Below are 26215 nucleotides of genomic sequence, written 5' to 3' on the forward strand. Positions count from 1 at the left end.
CACTTCCGGCGCGGGCAGAGCGGGACACAGAGGCAGTGGCGGGAGGTCAGTCTTCGGGAGAGGAGACGGCGGCAGCAGCAGCGAGCAGCTGAGGCAGCGACAGTAACAGCGGAGGCGGATTCGACGGCAAGAGAGGGCAGTGAGGCAGCCCGGCGGCACCATGAGCGACAGCGGCGAGCAGAACTACGGCGAGCGGGTACGTGAAGGCTGCGGGGCGGGAGGGCGGGCGGGCCGCAGCCGTTGGGAAAGGCCGTTAAAGATGGCGGCGGGCGCGAGCCGGGGCCGGGGGCCGCACCGGATCGGGGAGAGGGGGAGGGGCGGCCCGGTAGGGGGTGTCTGGTTTCTCCCGCAGCCATCTTGGGCCCCGCGCCGCCGCCGTCGCCGCCGCCGCCAAGGGCACAAAATGGCGGTCGGGTTGGGGGCGGGGGGAAGATTCTGATACCGGAAGAGGGGCCGCGCGAGGCCCCGGATGTGAAGGCCGCGGGGGGCCGCGGGCTGGGTCCCTCTAGACTGTGAGCCCTTCGAGGGCAGGGCCTCGTGGAGGCGTTTGGCTGGCTTTTTGCCCCCAGCGTTGGTCACTCTATAGGAGTTGAATAAATGCTTGGCAGTGGAGGAAGCGAAATCAAACAAGTGACTTCCCCTGGGGGGAAGGAGGAGTTTGAGCGCAATTCTGGCCGGGATGGCTCTGAGGGGAGTTAGTGCTGGATATGGAGTGGGGGGGGGAGGGGAGTTCGATACTGGCCTTAGATTCTGAGCCCAAAATGGCTGTAGGGGGCCGGGAAGGGCAATTCCCATGACCCGGTTTATATGCCACGAGGCACTTGCTTGCATCTAGTCTGTGCCTAAGCACGTGGAGACCCCGATTCAAGAATCGTGTCCTGTGCGGGTCTCGGACCGCCAGGAAACCTCCCCCTCCCTTGCGGGGGTGGAAGGATAAGGTGACTGCTATGGTCCTCACTCCGGGGCTGTCTGAGGACGAGGCCTCCTTACCTGAGCTTGGATGCTCGGAGGCTAACTCTGGAAAGCATTTTTCCTGTTGATTGCCCACCTGTTTCATAGAAGAAACACCTTAAAGGCAAATAGGAGTAAAAATGTTTCTATGAGGACCTTACACCTCAGGACCTCGGCAAATTACCCGTGTGGGTTTCTCTGACATTTTAATATTTCAAGTATGACCCCATCTCTCTACTTTAATTGTAATTGGGGGTTATGGAGAGGGTCCTGCTATGGCCGATGATCCTGCACTAAATTCTAGGTGAAAGTGTGAGTTGCTGGTAGTAGTAAAGTGATGATCATCAAGACATTTACTTTGGACTTGAGTTCCCTCATTTGTAAACGGACTGATCTTTGACCTTATAAGGTTGCAAGGGGCTTTTTTTATATCGAGCCTTCATCAGCTCAGTCCCTTGCCCAGTCAGTGCAAAGAACATGACTATTAGATAATCGGAAGAAACTGCCTGCGGGAAGTACCCCTTCTGAGGCTCGAGGTTTCACTGGGTAGTTATCGTCAGAATTGGTCTTAAGATCAGATCATGACAGAAACAGGTGACAAACATGTGCCATGGTTTGGAAATGAGCTTAAAGCTCACCTCCATGGAGTGGAGGAGGTAAGCATTGTGTTTACTTAAGTAGAGATGATGCAAATCTAGACATTGGACAATAACCTGGACCTAATCCAAGAAAAAAGTAAATTTTGATGATTTAAGATTTTTAGCTAAAGTAATAGGCATAGGAGTTAGTTAAAATAATAACTTAGGAGTTATTCAAATAATTGGTTTGAAAGGGGTCCACAAACTTTTTTTATTGACTTTCCCCTTTGAAGGATAGCTTGTTGTAAGTAAAATCCACTAATTGGCAATATAATAATGATAAATGGTAAGTTTATTTAAACTGATGGACAGCCCATTGAAAGAACAGGTGCTTTAGGCTGACTATAAATCCTAGGACCTTAATTTCAATCAACATTCATAATATGTGCCAAGCACTGTGCTAGATGCTGAGAATACAAAATAAAATAAAGGTAACTGAGACAATGAGTATTATTGGCCTGGAACTTGATTCCATGTTATCTAGCTCCAAATTTAATGCCTTTGGGGGGAGGGTCCCCAACTATATCACTGACTATTTTGAGCATATTAAGAAACACAGCAAAGTTGAATCAGTCTGAACCAATAGTTTATCCATAGAACTGATTTTTTTTTTTTAAACTGGTCATTTTTGCCATAGGAAATAGTGGCATTTTGTACCAAATTGTTGTTAAATAACATTGTAAACTCTTGAATATCTATGATTGGCTTCTAGTTGGCTGCCAGTAACTAGGTGCTACTGTAAACAGACAGGGCACTATTGAATAGAGAAAGTAAATAAAAGATTAGGGGTTGTAGGGCAGCTAAGTGGCTGACTAGAGCACCAGCCTGAAGTCAGGAGGACCTAAGTTCAAATCTGCTCTCAGACACTTAACAATTCCTGTGACATTGGGCAAGTCACTTAACCTCAAGTGCCTCATCATGAAAACTATAACAACAGCAAGAAAGATTAGGGGTTATATAACTGACCTTTACGTTGAAATAATACTGGGAGAAAATTTGCTCAGGGAGTGAACAGAGCAATATTGTTCTGATTCCTTTATAATCTTGTGAAGTTGCCATCCCACACATAAAATTTGCAAATGTCTGGGTAGAAAACACAAATCTTGCTATAGTGGCCTAATAGAATGTAGTGTATGTTTATGCTATGAAGACCATTTATTGTGGTTTTATTTTGATATCAAAAGTAAGCTCTTTATCGGAAACTGGAGTCAAATGGAATTGTAGGCTCCTTTTTCAGAAATCATTTTGAGACACTGGGAAAAGTACTGGATCTGGAGGGCTGCAGGTTCCATGCCCCTCTATTTGGGCCTCTGAATTGAGAAGTCACTTGGTCTCTCTGAATCTGTTTAACTAAAATGTAAGATTCAGAATAGACACCCAAAAAAAGGTCTGTCCCTTGTAGCTCTAATCTGAAGAGCCTATGATCAGTCCCAAGACCTTAAAGATAATGTGAACATTTTCTTTTCCCTCTAGATAAATGAGGTTTTAGCTCTACCTTATTCCTTTCATTTAGTCTTCTCAGAGGAATTTGACAAGCTCTGAAAAAAGTTGGATGAAGTTAAACACAAATAGATTGTCTAGGGCATTGGATTCCCAGAGGAAACTTTAGTGAATCTTCAAGTTCCTAGGGAACTTCACATCTGAATTTAAAGACCACTGAGTTCTCATGAAATACGGAGCTCTTAATGCAGGTAGCAAAAAGTTGATTGAATGTGATGTTACATGCAAAAAAAGCTTAAGATAGGAAGCTACTCAGCTACAAAAGGCTTTCTTCCAAGACTAAAAGTTAATTCATTTAGCATCTTCTCAAAAGTTTGAGAAACTACACAAAACTTCTCTTGAAAGTTAAAAACAGGCTTCTGAAGTTACTACCCCAAGGGAAGAGAAGGGGCTGCAGTGTCTGCCCTCACCCCAGTGGAACCTTCCTTTCAAAGCAGTATTTTCAAATCCTGGTTTGGAGGACATTCCTATGTTAAAGCCCTGTCTCCGTCAGTGTAATGTCAGCTATCATGGATGGATCTTTCTGCCTTTTAAATCTTCACAGAACCAGCTAACAACAATGGACTGGTTATGCATGAACTTGAAAATGTTTCTCCCTTGGATGGGCGGGAGGAAAATTTCATTCCTCACAGAATTTATTTCTTCACTAAATACTAAATACTTTTTCTTTGAATCCTTTCTGAATTTTCTTTGAGTCAAATTGGTCAGTTGTGGGGGAGAGCCTATTTTGTATTGTTTTATGTTTTTAGGTGAAATTGAATGGTTTGTGGTTTTAAATGGTTTGCTTATTGATATTTTCCAAAAGTTTTCCCCTCCTTTTTTAATAGCCCATATTATTACCCATTGTTATTCTCAATATTTGTTGCTTTTATTTTCTTTTTGAACTTGACAAGGTTTGTAAATTTTGATTCATCATTTAAAGTTGCTTAGCCAGTCAAACTGGAGTTTGGCACTTTTACTGAAAAGTTTAGCAAGGTTTCTGTGGAGGAAAAAGTTTCTTTAAAAAGGAGTGCCTGCAGTAACATGTAGTTAACCTATGTTAAGTTATAATAGAAAGTTGAAAGGATTGGCAGGAACAAAACAGTTGGGCAGACTTGATTTAGCAGTGAATTTGAGGGAAGAGGAACGTTAAAATGGCTACAGTAGTGATAGATCATTGTATACCCTTCTTGCCACTGATTGGTTGGTTGATTACTACTTGAGTTTTGTACTTGTAGGCCAGCTGCAGGTGAATACTAAACTTAAAGAATCGAGAAACTACAGGAAATGTTTTACCCAAGAAAACTTGGCAGCAGAGGGTCTGTGTGGGTGAAGCCACCAGTGGTGGTAGGCAGCTATCTAAGCCCATAGCTGCTCTGGTTTTTTGCTTCTAATTGCCACCAGCTGAACACGTGGTGCAGAGGAAATTGACCCTGCACAAACTAATGGGATTTCTAGCCTTATAATTCTTGCTTATAATGAATCAAATGTAGAAGATTGAAAGCTCAATTTTCTTGCTATATTCCCACTAGAGATGTTTTCCTATTGTAATAAACCTTTAGATACATTTTACTACTCTCTTCTCTCCAGGCTTTTTAAATGTTAAACCTTTTTCCTTATATCTTTTCCAACACTTAACAATTATTACCCCTACTTTTAAAAATGTTGTCCAAAGCCTCAAAAACCATTAGCTCAATAGAATATGGTATTGTAGTCTTTTTTTCTGATGCTTAAAGCCACAATTCAGAATACATTATTAAATAATTACAGTGAATATAGTGATGAAGAAATTTCCTGGTTGGAGTAAGTTTGTTTTAAAAGAAAAAAAAAAACTCTACTCAGAGCAGCTAGATAGTGGTGTAGTAGATAGATGGTGCGGTAAAAGACCATCCCTGAAGTCTGGAGGACCTGAGATTAGATCTGGCCTCAGACACTTAATACTTCTTAGCTATGTGGCCCTGAGCAAGTCACTTAATCTCAGTTGGCTCAGCAAAAGAAAAAGAAACGAAAATTTAAAAAGACAAACCCTCCAAAAAGAACTTGGACAACCAGTGATAATTCTATTGATCGATCAGTCTGGAAATGAAGTCTGATAGTTTTAACTTGAGATAAGTGAAAATGACAAAGTAAGTAATTGCCTGCTGTCTTTGTCAAAGATGGAAGGGAATGTCTTGGAGTTTGTTTCATGGCATAGACCTTGGTGCCTACTCTCCAAATATCTCACCCATTTGAACAGAGAGACAGGTGTTCCTTAGTTTGAATATTGCTGAATAAAGATAACAGAAGTTTAGTTGCAAAGATTTTCCATGAGAACTTGATTCTTACCTTTTTAATGAAAGAAGCAGAACCTGATTTTGTCACCCCTTTTTTTGGTGTTTTGGTGACAGAATTGTATTTAGGAAATTTGGTATATATATCTTTTTATTTTTATAGATAATCTTGATGTGGGTTTGGCATTTATTCACTTTGTCATAGATTGGTCTCTGCAGTTTTCAAATTTAAAGTTCTTTGTAATTAACTTTCTCTTTTTACTGTGTCAAATTTGGTTCCTCAAAATATGTTTTAAATTTTGTATACATGTGGAGTATCATTTTGTTTATTGCAGCTTTAGCATTTTAGCTTCAGTGTATTTGTAGTATAAGGTTACAGTAACTTCTACCTTAATTTGGGCTATTACATCAAAATGTTGTTCTTCTCTAGAAGGTTTATGTAAGGAGTGGTTGCTATTTTGGGAAATGGTGAATGCATTAAGAATATAATTTAAAGTTTGTGATACTGTGCCAGTTTGCAGGGTGGGTTTGGGGAGTTTTGTGTTTTGTTTTGGGCAAGCAGGGTCACAAAAAGCATTTCCACTTGTGACCATTGGGTTACTTTGTTGGCTCAGTATTTATTTACTTACATATTTCCAAGGATCTGGGACTTTAATTAGAGTGAGTGGGTGCTCCCTTAACTGACTGAAACCATTCAACTAGTGAGCAGTTGCTCTTTAAAGATTGCTATGTCTCAACAATTGATCAAAAATCATGGTTAGTCTAGTTAGCCTCTTTCCCCTTCATTAGAATCCTTTCCAGCTTGGTGTAGGGCTTTGTCAGAGCTATTGCTCTACTAGCATAGCCACTGGGGCTACCATACACAATAGGACATCAGAAGGACTTGAGTGTAAGAGAGAGCTTAGCTTTTTATCTTTATTTGTGGGAGCCTCCAAGAGAATATTAGTATTGTTGATGGAGAAACCAATTGTTTTAAGATTTCGGTTTTAGGAAACCAAAATATTACTATAGCCATTCATTTTTTTCCTTTAACCGTGTGAAAAATCAGTTTCAAATTGCTTTATGAACATTTAGCGTTGTGCACTTGAGCATGCCAGTGGATTGAGAAAAGCCATCTCTGGCAATAAATTTTTCCTTTTAAAAATACATTAGTGGCATAGACATCCCTGTTGATCCTGCTAGGGTTTATTTCTTGTAGCCATTAAGCAAATGAACAGTAAGCAGGAAAGATGATGAGTCTACAATCAACTTGGCATAAGTTGCTACAGTTGGTTGTATGGAGTTGGGTATAAACAGCAGGTATAGACCACAAATACTAAGGTTTGAGGTGTCATAAGTTGAACAGGTATCAGTACTGTAGTTATTGACAGTGAAGTATCATCCAGGAGATTGCATTCCCTATCCTTTATCCACCACTGCCCACTCCATCAGTCAGGCGCCAAAGAGGAAACGCGCTTGGGCCTTCTGATTCCATGATTACGGTTGGGATTCTGCAGATGAGCCACCTTCCCCATTTTTCCATCAGCTCTTCTAAAATAACCCATTTGTAGATCAAGTTTTGTAAAAGGTGAAACTATCCCATAAATAAAACCCATTTAAAGTTGTCTTAGACTAAAATTAAAATGCTGTAAACTCAGTTGAGAAAATTTTGAAACATGCATGTCTAATGCATGAAACATGACTGTATGATGGCATTATTTCATTGCCTTGGTACAAAAATAAACAGGTTTTTCTGAAAATAGTGTAGGTAATGTTTTTCAGATAAACTTAGATGACATGGCACATTAATAGTTTTTTAGCTTATTTGTCTTTTTTAACTCAGCTAATACTAAGGTTGCACTGTTTTGGTGATGCTATCTAAATTATAATTCAGTACTCCAGAGAGCATTAATAATACTTTTAAGTTATAGTTGATTCACCTAAATTTGAGAAATAACAATTCCCCATTCCCCATGGTTGCCAATTTGAGTAATTTTATCTTAATATTAGATGCTTATGAGGAAATGTCCATTTAGGTTTCTTTGAAACTTCGTTTGTTGGGTTTTTTTTGTTGTTTTAATATTTAAAATTAATTTTTTGATATAACTACTGTTGAATTCAGGTTTGCTCTTTATGACTGTTCACATAGATGGTTAATATAAAACAGTCTTTAGATTCCCCCCACTCCCTTTGGCTATTTTTAGTTCTGTAATCTCTTATCAATTCTAACAGAACATGCATTGTAATTGATTAGACTAATGTTTTTGTTTGGGGGAAAGATTTTTTTTTTTTTTAAATGATAAATTTAAAATTAGAACTTTTCAGGGGTGGGTTAAACAGCAATATCCCAATTTTTCAGATGCAATGATATAGTTTGATTTCCTCTAACTCAGTCCTTAAATATGCAGTGCAAAAATGTTATGAATTTAAATGAGTATTAAATAGTTCAGATTTCAATAAATGTGAATTACTTAAGCCCTGAATGGTTGTCATCAGATGTACAAATGAATTAGACTTTTTATTCCTGCATTTTTAAAAGTCAGAATATCACTTTGACTAGAGATTATGCTTAATATGGTCTTTTGACATCTAAGCATTTTCTTTATTCATCTAAATAAATTTCACACTTGGTCAACTTAATAGACCTTTAAATGTTAATGAACAGCAAGTGTTCAGTTGTGTGCTTCTTGTTCAATACCAGGGATAAGTAACTATTAGCAGTACAGACTGAAAGTTGACAATAATAGAACCAGCTGAAAACCTGATGTGTCAGTTTTTTGAACTGCATATTCTAGTTCTTAAAAGTCCAAACCAAAAAACAAGGCTTTTTTTTCTAGTTTCAGTTTTGGCACTAGATTTTATCCTGGAGTTTTAAAATATTCTTCATCCTGTTCTTTTTCTATTAAGGTTAATGTTGAAGAAGGAAAATGCGGAAGTCGTCATTTGACAAGTTTTATAAATGAGAATTATTTGAAGCTCAGGAATAAGTGAAGCTGAAATTTGAAAAAAAAAGAATGCATGCTAATTATCAGACCAGAAGTCCCACTTATAGAATATTGAGCAGTTTGTGTGAAGTGGGGAAGATGAAAGAAGTCAGAATTTGAAACGGAAGAATGAAGAAAAGAAATAAAAGTGAAGTTAAGCTAAGAAGTAATCTGGAATGAGAAAGCACTACGCTAAGTACTCACTAGTCTGTTTCTGTGTCCCTGTGTATATTTTGCTAAGCGTGCATGCGTGGTCTGCGGCCCAGGGAGAGGCCGAGCAGGGCCTAGCCTGCCTCCACAAGGGGGAGCATTTTTGATTGGGCAGCTTTAGTGCCAACTGCCCTGACTAATGATGGAGGTATAAGTTCTGGTACTACTGCTAGTAGAATACCCAGGCCAGGAAGGGGCTTTGTTTTCCTCCCCCTCCTGCCATTGATCCCACACTTTTCCCTCCCCCAGACCCATGAGGACCCGGGCTCTGGGACTTGAGGAGTGGGGAAGGTAATTGCTGCTACCACCACACTTGGGCACTTTTAAAGCCAAAACTATGTGTAAAGCTTATTTTTCTTTATAGTTTTTGCCAAAGTTGAATTGTAGGGAAACCACCAAAATTTTCATAAACTATGAATAAGCACCTTTTGCTCCTTATGATCTGTTGTATTTCTTTGCATCAGTATTTTGGTGGTCTCATTACTTTCTTATCTTTCCAAATTACTTTTATCTTATCAACTAAATAGTATTAGCATCACCCTTTACAGACCTGATTTCTGAATGTCATGCACAGTTCTCTTTGAAATTTCTTAAATTTCTCTCCTGTATATAGTCACTACACCTGAGCCACAAAGTACAAAGCTTGAAAATTCCTCATCCTCACTGTCATCCTCCACCCTTAGTGAGGAAAGGAGTTAGGAAATACACAAATAGACAGGAGCTTAGTTCTGGGGCATTAATGTCTGCTCAGTGTCCAAACTCATTTTGCTGTGATCTTAGTCATCCCACCATCACTTAAATGATAAATTTTTATAGAATATAGATGTCTGATCTGATCTAGTATCCAGCCACAGATTGGGTTGGCTTGTGCAAGTTAAGGGTTTCCCCAGCTCTTCCTTGTCCTCCCCTACTTTACCCCAACCCATCTGGGGAAATTTGCTTTAAAATTTTCAAAATTTTTCATTTTCAAATGTGGGTTGTAGCAGTGAAAAGATTTTAAAAGTTCAGTTAGGTGGAATAAATAACAATTGTTACTCCTTCATTAGAGGTTGCAGTCACCATATCCATTATCAGGATGTGCCTGCCCAACAGATGTTTTCCTACCCTTTGGGGAAGAGAAATGGGATAATTTTCACTAAGGAAATTTCAGGTAGCTTTCCATTTTAACTTTTCATTCTCTACCTTTCCCTTCCCTTTTCCCCCCCCAAAAAAAAAAATCTGTATCAGCCTTTAGCAATCCCCCTAAAATAAATAAGATGAGGCTATCTAAAACAATTTTGTTTCCAGGGACATATACGTCATTGCACGGCAATTTCTTTTTTAAAAATTCATGGCTCATGCCTAGGAGTTTGTAGTTTTTTATAGTGTTGAGCCATTCTGTATTCTTTGCAAAAGTCCCAAAAATTGTCTCTGGACAATAGGACCCAACCAGGAACTTGTCCCCAAGCATTCTTTATGGCCTGTTGCCATAGATCATTTTTGGAGGGTATTTTCTTCTCAGGACTTATAAATCCTGAGCAGAAAGCATAGGATGTCTTTTTCTATATGTATGCCCCAATACCTATTTCATGATAAGCTGTGGCTATATAAGGTCTCATAATCTGGGACCATTAAGGCTACTTCATGAAAGATTGGATTTCAGTCGTTCCAACAATTTACATTCGGGAATTCTTGGCTATCTTGATTGGTTTTTTTGTTTTGTTTTGTTTAAGTTAGATCTCTTTAAAGTGAGACAAGGAGTATAAATGTAGAGCGATACAATGCTGGTCCCAAGAACACACATTTTCTCTTTAGGGGACTTACCTGTGTATGGCCTATCTCCTGGATTGGTCCTATTTTCTTTGCTGTAAAACCTTAGCTTAGAGTGTGATCTGTACCTTTTAGGCTAGATTTTATGTTAGCATGTCCCCAAAATGTCTATAGCTAGTTTAAAAATAACTTACCCATATGCATCATCACCAATCCCCTCTCTCATTCCATTCAGCAAATTTACTTAGTGCTTAAGAGGTTGGAGAATAGTGTTTGTACAGGCCCCTGTGTGGGTAATGAAAATTTTAGGGTGCTGGCCATAGGGACTTAGTCCATGACGGTCCCTATTATGTGGCTTTGCAACAACTTGGGCAGATCCATTCTATTAGGTCATTAGCTATGTTTCTTATTTATTAGTGGGAATTAATCAACAATCCATACAATCTAATCATCAATGGAACTAATGATAAAAAGTCCAGGGGTTGCTGGAAGCGGGGAATAGTTATCCCAAACAGCATCTCTTGTATTGGGGATTAGTTTTGTTTCTGAATTTTGCCAATTATTTAGAATGGAGTTATATGGATTGTGTTGGGGAGAGACAGTGTGGTGCCTGGCATCTTTATTGTGAATTTGGCCAGAGTTATTCCAATTTCCCCCAGAAAAGCTATTTGAAATTGTATTAATAAAATTATATTCTTGTCTTTTAAATGTTGGAGTCAGATTCTCTCACCAAGCTTGCTAGACTTAAAATTTAAACCTTGTATCATTTGCAGATTCCTTGTACTTTACCCATCCTTGGGGATGGAATGGTAATATTTTTCCCTTTAGGATTTTAAAATGGCAACATGTGCAGCTTTTCCCAGGACACTTCTATATGACCTTAGCTAAAATATAATTACATATCTTGATTCTCATTTTTCCATTAATTAGGAACCATTCCAAGAACTTTTGCACTTACAAGGAGATACAAAATTGTACCTTTGTTTCTTTTGAGGAAAGGCATTTTCTTGGACATCTGTTCCCCTTTGATTTTGAGGATGCCCTTGGTATTGCTCCCTTAGGAGAAAAAGCCTTTTATTCATACAAAATTAGGCTTATTATCATGAGGAAATACCAAGTTTAAGAAGCTTCATAATGATCTCTACAATTGTTTTGGTTGCTGGTAGAGATGAACAGTATTATCTCTGGTAGTCTAATGACTTGGTCAAAATCTTTATCTTCCCTACACAACTAATTAGGGTGTTTTTCTAGTATCAAGGCTGAAGGAAATATGACTTCATTAAATTCCTATCCTCAACTCTTCCAATACTTAATCTGACTTTTTGTCAGATAAATCATGTTGGCATATCTGAAAAAGCCAAGTAATTCATCATCATTTGAGTTCTTCAGTTTCATTTGTTGAGATGACTGATAGCATTCTGTCTACATTGGAAAAACTTTTTCTCCTCTTATATCTCCTCACTTGAATCTTTATTTCTAAAATGTTAGTGGAGAGGTATTTACATCATCCTGAAAAGTTCCTTTTTTCTAGTTTTCTAGTGTTTATATTTGTTGTTTCACAGCCAGTGGTTTAGACTTTTGGGCCCCTGGTAATTACCTCTCTCCTCTTGCAAAGCCTACATCCTTAAGGGAGATGCACTGGCAATTTTCTCAGGTTACTTATTCCAGTATCCAGACTTCTATATCTTCTCCATTCATTACCAGATGGACACCAAACAAGAACTTAAGCAGGCCCATCATTCAGCCTTGCTTTCTAATGACTTCCTCTGGGACAATAAATTTCCTTCAAATAACTGATTCTCTAAAATCAATCTTTCCTTCAGATAGCCTAAACCTTGCATTCACAAACTTGCTTAGACCCAAGTCTTCAAAGCTGCAGTGCCTGTAGGTAATTTTGATCCTAATGGGTAGGTTCTTGCTATTACTCCTAACTCTTATCAGGAAGGAAGCAGTTATCATGATGGAAAATTTCACCTGGACATTCTCTGGCTGAGACATCTTTATTTACTCTTGCTTCTCAATACCAGCTCCCCTTATCCTAGCTCCTTTGGAAGTTGAATTGGTGTGGCAGGACATTAGGTTCTCATGAAGCTTCTGTCTTTTCAGAAATGGTTCTAGGCAGAACATGAATCATTTTTAACAATGAGGCAAGTAGATTCATCTTCCCACCCAATAAAAGAATACTTAGTTATCTTTATACCTAGTGACAGAAATCTTACTTCTTTCATCCTCTTGCCCTTTTTTGGATGCTTCATCTTCCATTAGTTCAAGTTATGCCTTCTGGAGCTACTATAAAAGGTCTCCTAAGTCCTCTTTTTCCAGATTACATATCCTAGGTCATTCAATAATTATCAAATGCTTCCTCCTGATTATGCAAAATGCTCGGCCATTGGCCATGGAATGGTCTCTGGACTCCACTGCACTGTGGAAGGTCAATCAAATGCATAGCTATGGTGGGATTTCTATGCTTTTCTTGAGCTTTTGACTGTGCTTCTAAATGTCTGGGGTTTTTGTTATAGGGAAGAAATAAGTGTCTGTTCTGCTCTTGGATCTTTTGAGCTTTTAGTCTTTCAAGATTCTGGGTCTCTAACCTGAACTGCAAGCAAAAACATTTGGCAATGTGTGGGGTTCTTCATTTATCCCCCTACTCAATTTCATCTTTTCCTCCCATGTAATTCTAAACATTTCCATTTATCGTATTTGCTTTCTATGTCTATTCCAAGGTATTGATAGAAATGCTTAACAGGGCCAAAAATAGAAATCAGTAAGCTAACTTTGAGGTGTCAGCTCTACAGGACAGAGTTTCTTAATTTTGGCAGTCTGGTGAAGCCTACTAACCCCTTTTGAGAATTATATTTTTAAATAATTTAAGGAAATTAAGTTAGTGCTAGTGAAAATAAATGTGTAAATTCCCTTTCTCCTCTTTTCTCTCCCCTTCCCACCTACCCCCACCCCCAAGCTTGCAGACACCTTGAGGATCTGAGTACCTTGCTGTTGTTATTTTTGGTATAAGTTCAGCTACATTTGTTGTAGTATACCACAATAATTGAGGGTTTTTTCAAAAGCTTTGGTATAATCAAGAAATACTCTGTAGCAACATCTAACCAAAAGAGAAAATAAGGTTGCTTCATCTAGACCCACCGTTATTTAGAAAGGAACCTTATAGTGTCTTTCATTTTTTTCAAATGAACTGAAATGAGGGGAGGGGAGACTGATGGACTTGGGTTTAGTTCAACTGGGACTTGCATCCAGATCTCATAAGAGTGCTAATTCCATTTTAGTATCTTAGTAAGGATCAGCATTAAGTTTACTGATCTGTTTGAAGAAACTACTGTTTTCTCCCACTAAAAGCAAAATCAGAATGGATGTTCATCTGAGAATGCTTACGTGATCATAATCATTTTTGGAAGTCCTTTGGTTTTCTTTTCTTTCCCCACTTATCATAGGAAATGGCTACTGGGACCTGCTAGAAAGAGATAACCTGAGCTAGTTTATATGCCTAGCTGTGGGGTCCTATGAGAGTCACTTAAATCTCTCTTGGCCTTGATTTCCTTATGAAACAAGAGGTTCTATGAACTTATTTTTTAGAAAACTATTGCCTTGTCATTTATTTCCTTTGTGATTCTATGTTTTGTGAATCTGAAAACTCTTGAAAAGGGATCCCTAGACTTCACCAGACTGATTGCCAGAGGAGTCCAGTTCACCAAAAAAGGAGATAAAGCTCTGAATTCAGATGATGAATCTAGCTCTGAAGTTATCTTTTGTATGGGAGCCTAGGCAGACGTGGCACATTTTAGATGAACTTTTCCACATTCTCAATGTTTGTGTATTTGTCTGAAGTAAAATCTTGGACTTTTGATGATTCCCCTCCAGTCAACATTGCTGATTTGATTGAAGATCATTCTCTTTGAAGAATTTGAAAGTAAAATGGGAATGTAGTTCTGTATTTTTCGAGTAATTAAGATATTATGGTATTTCTTATCTCTTTTGCTTTTCTTGTTCCAAAAAAGACTTTTTAGAGGCTCTGTCATATGGTGGAAAGTGCAGATTCAAGCTCTGACATTCATCCCTTAAGCATTTATCTGTAAAATGGAATTAATATTACTTAGAGCCACCTCATAATTGTGAGGTAAGCTTTTTGAAAACAAATAAAAGCCTATATTGCTTTAAGGGGGGGGGAATCTTCCACTTCTCAATTTCTACCTTTAAAGTAGTCTCCCCTAAAGTGGGCAATAGACTAAATAATAGTCTAAAGTATTCTGGACCATAACTAATAGCTTTTTTTCTCTTTTGAATTGTCCTCATGCCTTTTAGTTTATTTTAAGTTAGGGTGCCTTTCCTAGTATGGTTCTCTGTTTAACTCTATTGTACCTCTACCATCTAAGGACTTCCATCTCTTGCCTGAGTTAAGAATAAGAGGATCAAGTTTCTTTAATGCAAAAGTGCCAGCCAAGTTTTGTCCATTGATAACTGGTCCCTCTTTGAAAGTAGTAACTGAATTGGGAGTTGTAACACTTATTACTTCCTGCTTTTTATGATCTTGATTCACTGCTGGATTTTTTAAGTAGTGAGGTACTGATGGTTTCTAAATTCCTTCCAACTCTTATCTTGCCATCATAGAGAATGTTAGTAGGCTAGGCTTTTCCCCCTGCTCAGTCTCCCTCTGGTCGCTCAGCTCACTTAATAGGAATGACCTCCATGAGCTTGTGTCTCAGCAAATAGATCTTCACTGAGCCTTTAGTCTTTGCTCTCTGACACTCTGGTTCATTATGCTGAGTGCTGCTCCTGGCTTGTTATAGAATCAGTTCTGCCAATCCCCTCTCTCATCTTTGTCTTTTTACTCCACTCCAGGTTCTGATTGGATGGGCTGGCTTATTCCAGTTCATCAGCCACACCTTCATCTGGCCATGACTTCACTCCTGTTTCAGTTCTTCCTTGGTCATCTCCATGATGGCAAAAAGGGCTCATTGATCCTTAGGCTATTAATCATTTCCTCTTGAAGTAAAGCTCCATCCCCAGTGCCTTTGGATTATCTACTCTGCTGCTTTTGGTAACAGGCTTGCCTGTTGTTTACCTCATTCATTTGGATCCTTAACATTGCCACCATATGTAGTGTCAGGGCTGTAGTCAACCCTGATCAGCTCCACTAGTGTGGGCTTCTCTCTTGGGAGCCATTATAATCTGCCACTGACGGATGTGCCAGTCTTTCTTTCTGCCAGACAGTGAGGTAGAGGGGGATTGTACCTGTCCCCTTTAGTTTCTTAGATGTGGACGGAATTTGTCACAGTTTCCTCTGAGAAATAAAAGAGCAAAAAAAAAAAAAGTTACACAGCTTTTCTGCCCCAAACCAGTCTACCCACAGATTGTTTTGACTTAGATAGTTTATGGGACAAAGAAGTCCTCCTTCTTTCCTTGATTTGACTGCCCCTATCTGGGGAACTCTTTCCAAAAACCTTTTTTCTTTTTTTAAAAAAAAAAAAAATCTTTTGGTTTTTGCATATTACTTTCTTGCTTTGATTCTCTTCCCTCCACCCCCATTCAGTGCCCCTTCCAATGGAAGGCTTAGATAAGTTCTGGTCAGAGTTGCATCCAGGTGAAACAGAATGGGGTTGATGGGATAATGTACTCCACCCCTAGATGGAAAACATTAACGTTAACTAGATGACTTCCAAACAACCTCTAGTTATCCACTGAACAGGTGTTTCTGTAACCTCTTTGGAAGGGCAAGGGGGTCAGTCTGCCACACTGTTTCACTGCAGGTTGTTTAGATTGTGATGGCCGAGAAAGGGCCCAAATTAAACTTGACAAATCTGCACTTAGGAATCCCGTTCCGCTTCCAGAAGTGGGAGTGCCCATGGATCTGGGAAATCCGCAAGGCACACCCCTGCAAGGTCACGTTCCAAGGAAGATTCCCGGCGCTCCAGATCCAAGTCGAGGTCCAGGTCTGAGTCTCGGTAAGTGAGCCCTGAGTTTGGAGGGGTTTCTAGAAGGGAAGCTGGGAGCTGGGGCAGAGGCTGCTGAGTCTCAGTAGAGAAAGAAAATGATTTTGTGCTTTTATAACTTCATTGGGTACTAACTGCCCTTCTGAAAGCTGGTTTCATCCAAAAGTGGCTTCCAAGCATGTTCCTTGCTCCTCACACCCCAAATTTTTGCCTAAGCTTCTGTATCAATGGTGGCAAAGCTTTTCTGTATCAGTTTGTGCTCCTTCCCTCCAGACAGGCGTTTTGTGTTCCTTACCAAGGCTAATTAGTCATCTCTCCTGTATCTTCAATCTCTGAGATTTAGTCTTTGCCTTTCGAGACAGTGTTGTAGTAGGTAGTGCAATGGGGACTGGGCATCCGAATGCCCTCTGTTTCAAATCCTTGTTCTGCCTTGGTCCCTGGGCAGGTCCCGAGCCTCAGTCCTCTTCCTAAAATGCAGGGGTTGTGACTCGGTAGCCTCTAAGCTTCCCTTTTGTCTGCATTTTTAAATAAAACATTTGACCCTTATAAGCCGTATCATCTCATTCTGTTCACCTTTAAATTAAATGTGTATATACATGTATATATATATATATATCATGCATCCTTTAGGTGTTTTTCTCACCCCCTTGCAAATCTGTTCTTCTGACCCTCCTACTCTCCCCTTAACTGTTCATTGGCTATTAGTGACCAACTTTGCCTCAGGTTGGCATTTGACCCTGGTGACCCCTTAAGGTCTCTCACTATGCCCTGACCCTACACTGCTAATTCTACCTACCTTTTTGGACTTGTCTCTGCACCTCCCTCCTTAGTATTCCTGTTAGGACTTCACCAGTGCAGACCCTCACTGCGACATCTCTACAAGATGTTCAAATTGCCTCCAACTCTCCTTCCTAGGGTAGCACTGCTCTCTGCAGTCCTTGGACATCATTATCAGAGAATTCCCCCTTGCATGGCTATCATCAAGTCTCTTGCCCCCAAACCCTTCAGTTGTCTTATTGCCTGCTAAAATTTTTGTCTCATTGATTGTCTCCTACTCCCTCACTTTTCTGTCTAACTAAGACATTGTTTCTCTCGAACTTAACTTGGTACTTTGTATTTCTCCCATTGTGAACCTATTTGGCTTTGTTCTAGCCCCTTCCAAGACTGACTCCACAAAGACAGCTCTGCCTCCTTTGTGGGGGAAGGGGAAGGCAGGTATGGACATCAGTCCGAATGATCATGACCATGGATACTTTGTCCTGTAGATCGAGATCCAGAAGAAGTTCTCGAAGGCATTATACTAGATCACGTTCTCGCTCCCGCTCCCACAGACGATCCCGGAGCAGGTCGTACAGTCGAGATTACCGAAGGCGACATAGCCACAGTCACTCTCCAATGTCTACCCGTAGGCGTCACGTTGGGAATCGAGTAAGAAAAACAGTTTCATTGTTCAGATTTAGGTTGCCTGAAATTGTATCTGGCAACTGCTCTTGGTTTCTTGGTGTTGGATTCTTTTGTCCACTAATTTGTGTTCATGAGCAGTTATTTGACCTTGGTCCATAGAATATTGGATTGGTAGCAAAACTAGGGAACATTTCATGTTTGGAGAATTATGAATTTGTCTTTGGTTTCTTCATGGCCATTGGTATAGTCTAGTGATTGTTTTAGGTTATGATATGATCAGGTAGCAGTGTTTTGGGCTACTCGGCAAATATTGAACATTTTCTAGGAATACAAAGTTATGGAGCAATAGAACATAAAATGATTTTTTTCAGTACACATTGGTAAAGGCTTGGTGCGTGCTAATAATTGCTGTACAGAGTGATAGGCTCAGGTCTGTAATTTTGACATCCATCATTTGTGGTGCTAGTTTGGTATATGTAAAATGCCACTTGACAATAGACATTCCCCCAAAGCTGGTGTTCTTTGTTTTGAGAAAACAAGTAACTCATGACATGTCACATGTGTACATAATTATTCTTCATCTTCATTCCATAATCTTAAACCATCCAAGTGTATTTTTTTATTTTTTTTAAAAAAAACCTATTCTGATCTTTTTAATGATTCTGATTAATCATTTAGTAATTATGTAATATATTAATGGTAATAGCAATTATTATTATTTTTTTTTTTTTCTCCTTAAACTGGCATATTTGGGACCAAATTCTGAAACTGGGAAAGGGATTTAGCACCAGTCTTCCCTGTTAAAGGCTCTCTTAGAAGAACTGAAACTTCGTGTTGTTCATTTGTGCTCTTCTTTTTAAAAATACTTGAATTTTTTCAAGGCTGTTTTTAAGTCCTCTTATTTTTAATTACAGGCCAATCCTGACCCCAACTGTTGTCTCGGAGTGTTTGGATTGAGTCTGTATACTACCGAGAGGGATCTCAGAGAAGTATTTTCCAAATATGGCCCAATTGCAGATGTGTCCATTGTGTATGACCAACAGTCTCGGCGTTCCCGAGGATTTGCCTTTGTCTACTTTGAGAATGTGGATGATGCCAAGGAAGTAAGTAGAAATACACTTCTAGAACTGGGGGAGATCTGGGTTGGGGGTTGTTGGCAACACTTGGGAATTGCCAAAGGCAGCATTAGTTTTCAAAAATGAAACTAATGTATCTGAAAATAAGACCGAGATTTCGTCAGGGGATGAGAAGAAAAGCAAACATTTGATAGCCATTAAAACTGTCTCAAGAATAGTTGGTAGCTTTTTAGAAGAAAACCACCACAATTTTAGAAATTGGAGTGTGTCCCAGTTAATGGCATAGTTGGAATTCTAGAGCATATGTATTATAAAAACAAGACTGCCTGAAAATATGACCATCAGTTGTGACATTTTCTATAGGCAACTTAAGACTTCACAATGACTCATTCCATTTTTCGTTCAATGGGAATAATACCTTCCATTCCCAAGTCAGAGGTTTGACTGAGAAGGCTTTCAGGGCAGAAGATTTTTTTCATGTCTTTTCCTGGAGAGCAGATTAGGACTATTGTTTACAGTTCAGAGAAATGAGATTTTGAAGATGGGAAGGAAAGTGTTCTTCTGTGTCTGTAATTTGAGATGAATGTTTTTGAAATGAGTAAATGGGTTTCCTACCTCTGCTCTCTATACACTTTTATGTACATACACAAAGGCTTTTGAGTTGTTATGGAACATTATTAACATCAGTAGGAGGAAGCCTCCTTTGACTCTTGCCCTGCGAAGGACTCTTGTCTACAATATGTCCTTATTTACCATCTAAATGCTAACAGTATCTACACATCTCATTCCAAGTACAAGGCAGTAGACAGCACTTAATCCCCATACTTTGATGCATTACTTGTCAGGTTCTCATAATTCATTTGTTCCTTGTTTAATTGACAGGTATCGAGCTGCCTCTTCTAGGTTAAGTAATGTGTGATCAGGAACTTTGTGTTTGTTTTATTTACTGTGACAGCCCGATTCATTAGAATGTGTCAGAAACAGTCGTCCTGATTTTGTACTAGCCTTTTAACCACATGAAGCTGCCTTGGCATTTGCTGGCAATTGTCTGTTACCTCCACATTTGTGTAATAATTCTCCACCCTGGGAATTCCCTCCTTGTGATAAAATCACAGGTTCAGGTCAAAAACAAAGAATGATAATTCTAAATAGTCACATATCTCACTAGTGTTTTGCCATTAAAAAACATTCTCTACCCATGGCCCCATTTGATCTTTACAAGTCTGCCCCCAGAACTTGGGCCAGGATGCAGCTTGGTACATGGAAAAACCTGACTTCAGATCTCCCTCCTCGAACAAGTTACTTCCCTTGTGTTTGTGTTTTAAAGGCTAAAGAGCGTGCCAATGGAATGGAACTGGATGGCCGGAGGATCCGAGTAGACTTTTCTATAACAAAAAGACCCCACACCCCAACCCCTGGAATCTACATGGGAAGACCTACCTAGTAAGTGATTCTTGGTGCCCTGTCCAGAAATTTGTGCTGGGAAAGAGAATTTCTGATTTGCTCCCAGATGGTGAGCTGAGTTTAGAGCTCCAAATGAGCACAGCACCTGCTACATATACTCCCCAGGGCTGGCAGCTTTTCTGGATCTCTGCTACTGTCAGCGTGCCTACTTCTGACCTTGATTACTGGGGTAGAGATGACCCTGGAGGCCATCCTTGATGGTCTATGTTCAGGTGGCTAAAGGATGTCCTCCAGAAGATTGGCATTGGTGAGAAGCAGTCTGACTTGCTTGGGCTTGCAGGCCCTTTTAGACCTTGTAATGAATGCTGTCTGGCTTGATGGTTGTCATTTTTACTTCTTATTATGAAATCTTTTACAAGGATCCCTGTGTCCAATTAAAAATAAGTCAACTTAGCCACAGGAATCGTCTGTTAATCACACCTGCCTGACTATCCCTCTAGTGGCCTTTTAAAGGACAATTAAGGGACAGGGAAGGCCAGGTGCTAGAAGACTGGGCTGCATGGGAAATAGTATTTGCCAGGTTCTCTCATATGTACTTCATTGTATAGTTAAAACTCAAATGCCAAAAAAATTGATCTATTATAAGTTGAGGAATAATTATTATAAGTTACAGTTTAGGTTATAGTTTTGAACATCTATACGATATTAGATTATAAGCCATATTCAGGTAGAATTCAAAGCAGATTTTGGTGAGGTGTTTTTTGTTTTGTTTTTCCCTTTCATGGCCTATGTTCAACCCAATCAATATGAGTATACTAGTCATTTGGAATGTAATTGTAGAGAAATTTAAGTTGGGAGAACAGCAGTTCCATTTTCACAAGATGGAATGGCATAATGAATGAGGGCTGGCTTTATAGAATTGGGGTTTAAGTCCTGACACTGACATGTCAGCAATGACAGCGGTCATGTCACTTAACTTGTTACTTCAATGTGACTTGGGTTGTTTGCACTCACAGCATCGCTGTGCAGCCAGTCTCATTCCTACTATTGTCTCCTCCAGAAGGGCAGGATGTTCCCATGTCAAGTGAAGCTATGATCAATCAAATGATTCACTTTTCTAAGTATACAGTGGGGTGTCCTTTCTTTAATAGTTCTCAAGTATTCCTAGGAATTAAATGTTATACTAGAGGCAGCTGGATGGTACAGTGGCTAGAATGCCAGATCTGAATTCATTCTGTCCCCAGTAACTTACTGGTTATATTATCCTTGGCAAATCATTTAACCTTTTTACCTTGAGAAAGAAAGAAATGGCCAAATCACTTCAGAAACCAAATGGAATTGCCAAGAATTGGACCAGTTGAAAACAACTGAACTGATTCGATTCAGTTTGAAAGGAGCCCTTTTTCTTTTTCCCTCTGAAATTGAATTTTTCTATTACTTTGATATAGATTGTATATAAAGTTTTATTCTGTTAAAATATTTATCTTTGTGTGGACTCAGGCAGGGATAAAGTATAGAGTTGTTTTGTTTTTTCTTTTTAACATCTAAAACTTGTTTCTGATTCTGTGTAGTGGCAGTTCCCGCCGTCGTGATTACTATGATCGAGGATACGATCGAGGCTATGATGATCGTGATTATTACAGCAGATCTTACAGGTAAGAAGTCAGGGACTTTTCCAAATCTCTGTAGTGTCCAGGTTTATCTATTTAAAAAATAATTTTGCAAAATTAGTTTGGTGTCAGTAGCTTTAAGATGTCATATTTGAAATCTTAACTGCACTTTTCCCACCTTCTAGGAACTTTAAGATCTTTGCTAATATACTTTTCTTGCACTCAATCAAGTTAAATTGTGCTGCCTTTATTGGACATGACTGTTCTGTTTTTAAGAAATTTAGAACCAGATTTTACCTAGATTCCAAGGCAGCATATCTATTGATTAATTTCTTGGCACATGCATGCAGAGTTCCTCTCATATGATCTGTTGAACAATAGAAAAGTGCAGAGTACCCCATAAGTAGGTATATTATATGGCACACTTTTAATCTGTTTAAATACCAGGTGAACTCTGCTAAGGAACATGAGATAATTATGAAATATTCTCAACCAGTGCATAGAAATGAGTTTGTGGGATGTAATAGCCAATAGAGTACGGGAGAAACCCTTGACACTTGTCATGGACCACATATTAGCCTTCTTCTTGTATATCTTCTTCTTGTATATCAACATGTATCTCCTTCCCCTGTCCCCAAGAACCAGAGAGAAGGCGGCTCCTTTATTTTGTTGATAAAGGGAAGCCAAAACCCAATAAGTACAGTGTTAATGCTTGTCGTTAGGAGCCACAGAATAGTCTATTAAACCACATTCTGAGAATTCTCATGTCCCTTTCATGAAGTAAATCTTTTGAAGAGCCATCCTGTCTTTTACAAATAATCAGGAAAAGGCTTTTTCATTATGCTCTTGTTGAGCATGTCTGAAAATCATTCCTCAGAAAACAGCACCAATAAGCAAGCTCTGGGTAGAAAGTTAAACTTCAGGTTTACTTTGAGAAAGATTTTTTTTTTATAATGAACTTTTAAAATTAGGATCTTGGAAAATTTTAAATGAAAAGAATCCTTCCAAGATAAAGATTGAGATAAAGGAATTGAGTTGGGGAGAGAGAAAGAGAGCAGGAGTGAACCAGTCAGTCCTGATTTCAATCCTGAAGAGTTCGGGAGGTTCCCTATCGTCAAGTAGTCGAGGTTAGGTAGTTGTGGGTGCATTTGTGCATGGTGGGGGTGAGGGTTATGTATACATATGACACCTATTTTATACTCAAAAGTTTTGTTTTGAGAATATTTCAATTCTCAAGTATTTCTCTATTAATATCATTTACAGATCCTAAGCTTGGTTTGGGAGGGTGACTTCTGGGCTGTATAAGAGCAGCGGGTGGCTGGCCCATTGAGGCTTGATGTAAGCAATCCCTTGCAAACAATGAGGGCTCTCCCAAAGTGGAGGGAGCAGGTACTGGGGAGGTCACGCCCAGCCTGATGTGGCTGGTGGCGGTAGGAGATATTTGTTCCACTCCTGGTTGAATTAGATGGCCAAGGAGGTCCAGTGATGTGATTCTGTGTTTTTGTGTTTATTCTTTAATGTCATCTAATATACTTTATAATTCAATAAACCAAACTGTAAAAAATATTTTGCTTTTGTCTTCACAGAGGAGGAGGTGGAGGAGGAGGAGGGTGGAGAGCTGCCCAAGACAGGGATCAGATTTACAGGTATGCTAGGTGAGGTCTTAGGTGTCAGGAAAGGTCTCGGATTGCAGCAGGGCTCACGCCAAGCTTGGGTCACACCAAGGGGTTCTCCATGCACTGTTGATCTCACCCAATTGTAAGCTAGAACATGTATTGAGGCTGAATGAAAAGACATGCCATGTTAGGGTTATTGGACATTTTCAGCCAATGCCAAGGAGTTCACTTGATGTTGAAAAGAGTTTTTGGTGTTTGTTTTTTTTTTTTTAAGTGGATCTCCAGAGCAACTTAAAGTTTACCTTTTCAAAAGTCTGGCTACTTTTGTTTTGTTTAGAACCTAAGACTCAGAGCCTTGATCTGCATTCGCCCTCCCCACAACCCTGTGTGCATTTTGCATAGTTTCTGGTCATTGGCACCTGGGTTTCCATAGGCCTGCAAACACCATTTTGAAATTCAAACTGGGTGTGGCTTTATTTTAAATGAAATACCTTATATGTACCCCATCTCCTACACATATATATAGATCTCTTTAGGTCAAAGGCTTGCTTTGGGAAAGGAAGAAAGGGGTGAGGTTGTCTTAAAAGATAGTGGCTCTCCATATGGGCCCTCGGTCCTTACTTTGGTTTGGAGAATTGGATGCACCAAAGGTATCGAGGCTGTTGTCAGGGTCCAGCTTGCAGGTGGCTTGTTTGGGATCTAAACCAAACTTTTCACTACAATTGGGACCATGCTTTGACAAGTTCCATTATGAATAGCAAGCCCTTCTAGTGAGTCTCTTAAATCACATTTTTGAAGCAAGGAATTGTTTGTCCAAAGGGGGAGGGTCATATTGCTCTGAATTATACTGCGCCACCAAGATTAATGAGAGCCAGTGCACGTTACTGGAAGCACTCCATAGTTGGATTGTTTTCAGAGCTCTCGTTTCTCAAGTATACCCACAAGCTAATTTAAGTCACATCGTTTATGTTGAGGATTGATCACTTTTTATTTGTTTACAGGAGGCGATCACCCTCCCCATATTACAGTCGTGGGGGTTACAGGTCACGGTCTCGATCTCGATCTTATTCACCTCGTAAGTAAAGAATGTTTGGGTTTGCTCTTTGCTCTTGAGTAACAAAGGCTGGTGGGTCTCCTCGGTGACTTGGGATGTTTGTTCCTCCTCAGATACAATATGACAACTTGTCCTTTCCAAATCGGAAAGTTACTTGCCAGTTGTATTAGGATCTCCCAGTCCAAACCAACACAAGTCTCGGTGCTCTTTAACAACTGTGTTCTTTATTTCAGTATCCATAGTTAATATTCATCCAATAAGTTTTTAACTTACATCCACACCTTCCCTTCCCTGTACCTTCAGGGTCTAATTGATTAGTATTTGTTCCTCAGCACCAGAGTTGTACACTACATGCCTTAAAAAAATATAACAGCTGTTGACTGTTAAAGGCATAGGAATATGTCTTCCCAATCCGAGGTCATCTCTAGAAAGCTAATATTTTCATTCAAATTTGGTATATTTGGCAGAAATTTGAGAGATGAATTAATTTGCCTAGGTATATGGTAACAGAACTGTTGGGAGAGGGGCCTGGGTTCTAGATTTGGCTTTATTGAATGAGATAAAGCATTATTAATATTTTTCTCTCTCTTCCTTTGTGTGTGTGTTTGGGGCAGGTCGCTATTAAAGCATGAAGATGGTGGATTTCTGAAATGGGATTTTGTTTTGTGGACAATATTTTTTTATTGTCTCCTGTTTAAAAGTGAACAGTGCCTAGTGAATAGGTGACTTTTACACCTTTTATGAAGACTACTTTTGGTGGAGTTGAAATGCTGTTTTCATTCTGCATTTGTGTAGTTTGGTGCTTTGTTCAAAGTTAAGTGTTTTCAGAGAAGTATGTTTTGCATGTATTTTTTTACAGTCTAAATTTTGACTGCTGAGAAGTTTCTATTGTACAAAAACTTCATTTAAAAGGTTTTTCTACTGAATCCAGGGTAACCTGAAGATTTGACATTTATGTAAAATGCCTCCAAATGGTAAACCAACAATAAACAGTTTGATTTCTACTTTTCTTTTCACCACATCAATGCTTATTAGGAAAACTGAATTTTCAAATTAGTCTGTGGAAAATAGTCAGATGCCCTTGCACCCTTGCCATTTAGAGAGCACCGAACTTAATATATCTACAACTGAGTGTTATGATTATAATACTGTGTAACTCTGTATTACTAGTATTAGAACTAAAGGTATTTCTATCCAGCAATTGCTTATTGCTTGTCTGAGTGTTGTTTGTCAAGCCTTTATGTAATCTGTGCAAATAGCAAGTGAGGACAATAGTTACAGTCTAATGGGGGCCTCCGAGGAGGCCTGTCTTCCTCACGAGGCTGTTTTAGAAGTGATGTGGAGCTTTTGGCTGTCAATGCGTAATGGGACATTCCACCACAAATGTAATCTTAATTTTCCGGCTTTCGATTACAAATAAAAATGGGTGCTTCATAAGAGATGGGAGAAAGGAACACGCCAGCAGTTTGATGAGTGAACTGAAGACTTTGCCTGTTAAATTTCAAAAACATATTTCGAGATCCTTTTGCTTACCAAAGGAGGCCTGATTCACTCAACTGTTTTGAAAGCTGTGTTTAAATAAACTGTTAATTGAAAAGATAAGTTGGTGACACTTTCAGTTTGCCTAAAAGAATACTACATCTTATCACTGATTCAAAGAAAGAAATGAAATGCTTACTCATTGAATTCTAGCATTATTTGTTTGCTCTTATTTTTTACATTTGGTCATTTTGGGGTCATTGGTCAGTGGAATAGTCTTCCGTTCAAGATAGCTCCCATTACCATCTTTTTTTTTTTCCCTTTAAAGTTCTCAGACCTGGATTGGGGGGTGTTTACAAGAAAAGGAGTT

The 26215-nt window shown here is 39.3% G+C and overlaps 1 protein-coding gene across 2 annotated transcripts; it reads left to right on the forward strand.

The window, feature by feature from the left end:
* TRA2B (transformer 2 beta homolog) lies at nucleotides 1-25968 on the forward strand. 2 transcript variants are annotated; one of them, XM_074264242.1, is made up of 9 exons: nucleotides 1-196; nucleotides 16081-16214; nucleotides 17468-17630; nucleotides 18521-18709; nucleotides 20010-20125; nucleotides 21658-21741; nucleotides 23283-23342; nucleotides 24314-24387; nucleotides 24981-25968. In XM_074264242.1, the coding sequence occupies exons 1-9, from the start codon at nucleotides 161-163 to the stop codon at nucleotides 24989-24991; spliced, it is 867 nt and encodes a 288-aa protein (XP_074120343.1). In that variant the 5' UTR covers nucleotides 1-160; the 3' UTR covers nucleotides 24992-25968. The 2 variants fall into 2 exon arrangements, with proteins under 2 accessions (XP_074120343.1, XP_074120344.1); XM_074264243.1 differs by lacking the exon at nucleotides 24981-25968 and having other exon boundaries at nucleotides 2-196; nucleotides 24314-24395.
* Nucleotides 25969-26215: the final 247 nt, after the last annotated feature.

The sequence above is a fragment of the Sminthopsis crassicaudata genome, chromosome 4 (genome assembly GCF_048593235.1).
Source record: "Sminthopsis crassicaudata isolate SCR6 chromosome 4, ASM4859323v1, whole genome shotgun sequence".
Taxonomy (NCBI): domain Eukaryota; kingdom Metazoa; phylum Chordata; class Mammalia; order Dasyuromorphia; family Dasyuridae; genus Sminthopsis; species Sminthopsis crassicaudata.

Coding starts and splice junctions, on each gene's coding strand:
- TRA2B (XM_074264242.1), top strand. CDS start 161: ATGAGCGACAGCGGCGAGCAGAACTACGGCGAGCGG. Junction 18,710..20,009: donor ATGTGGATGATGCCAAGGAA/GTAAGTAGAAAT, acceptor TGTGTTTTAAAG/GCTAAAGAGCGTGCCAATGG. Junction 21,742..23,282: donor TATTACAGCAGATCTTACAG/GTAAGAAGTCAG, acceptor TTGTCTTCACAG/AGGAGGAGGTGGAGGAGGAG.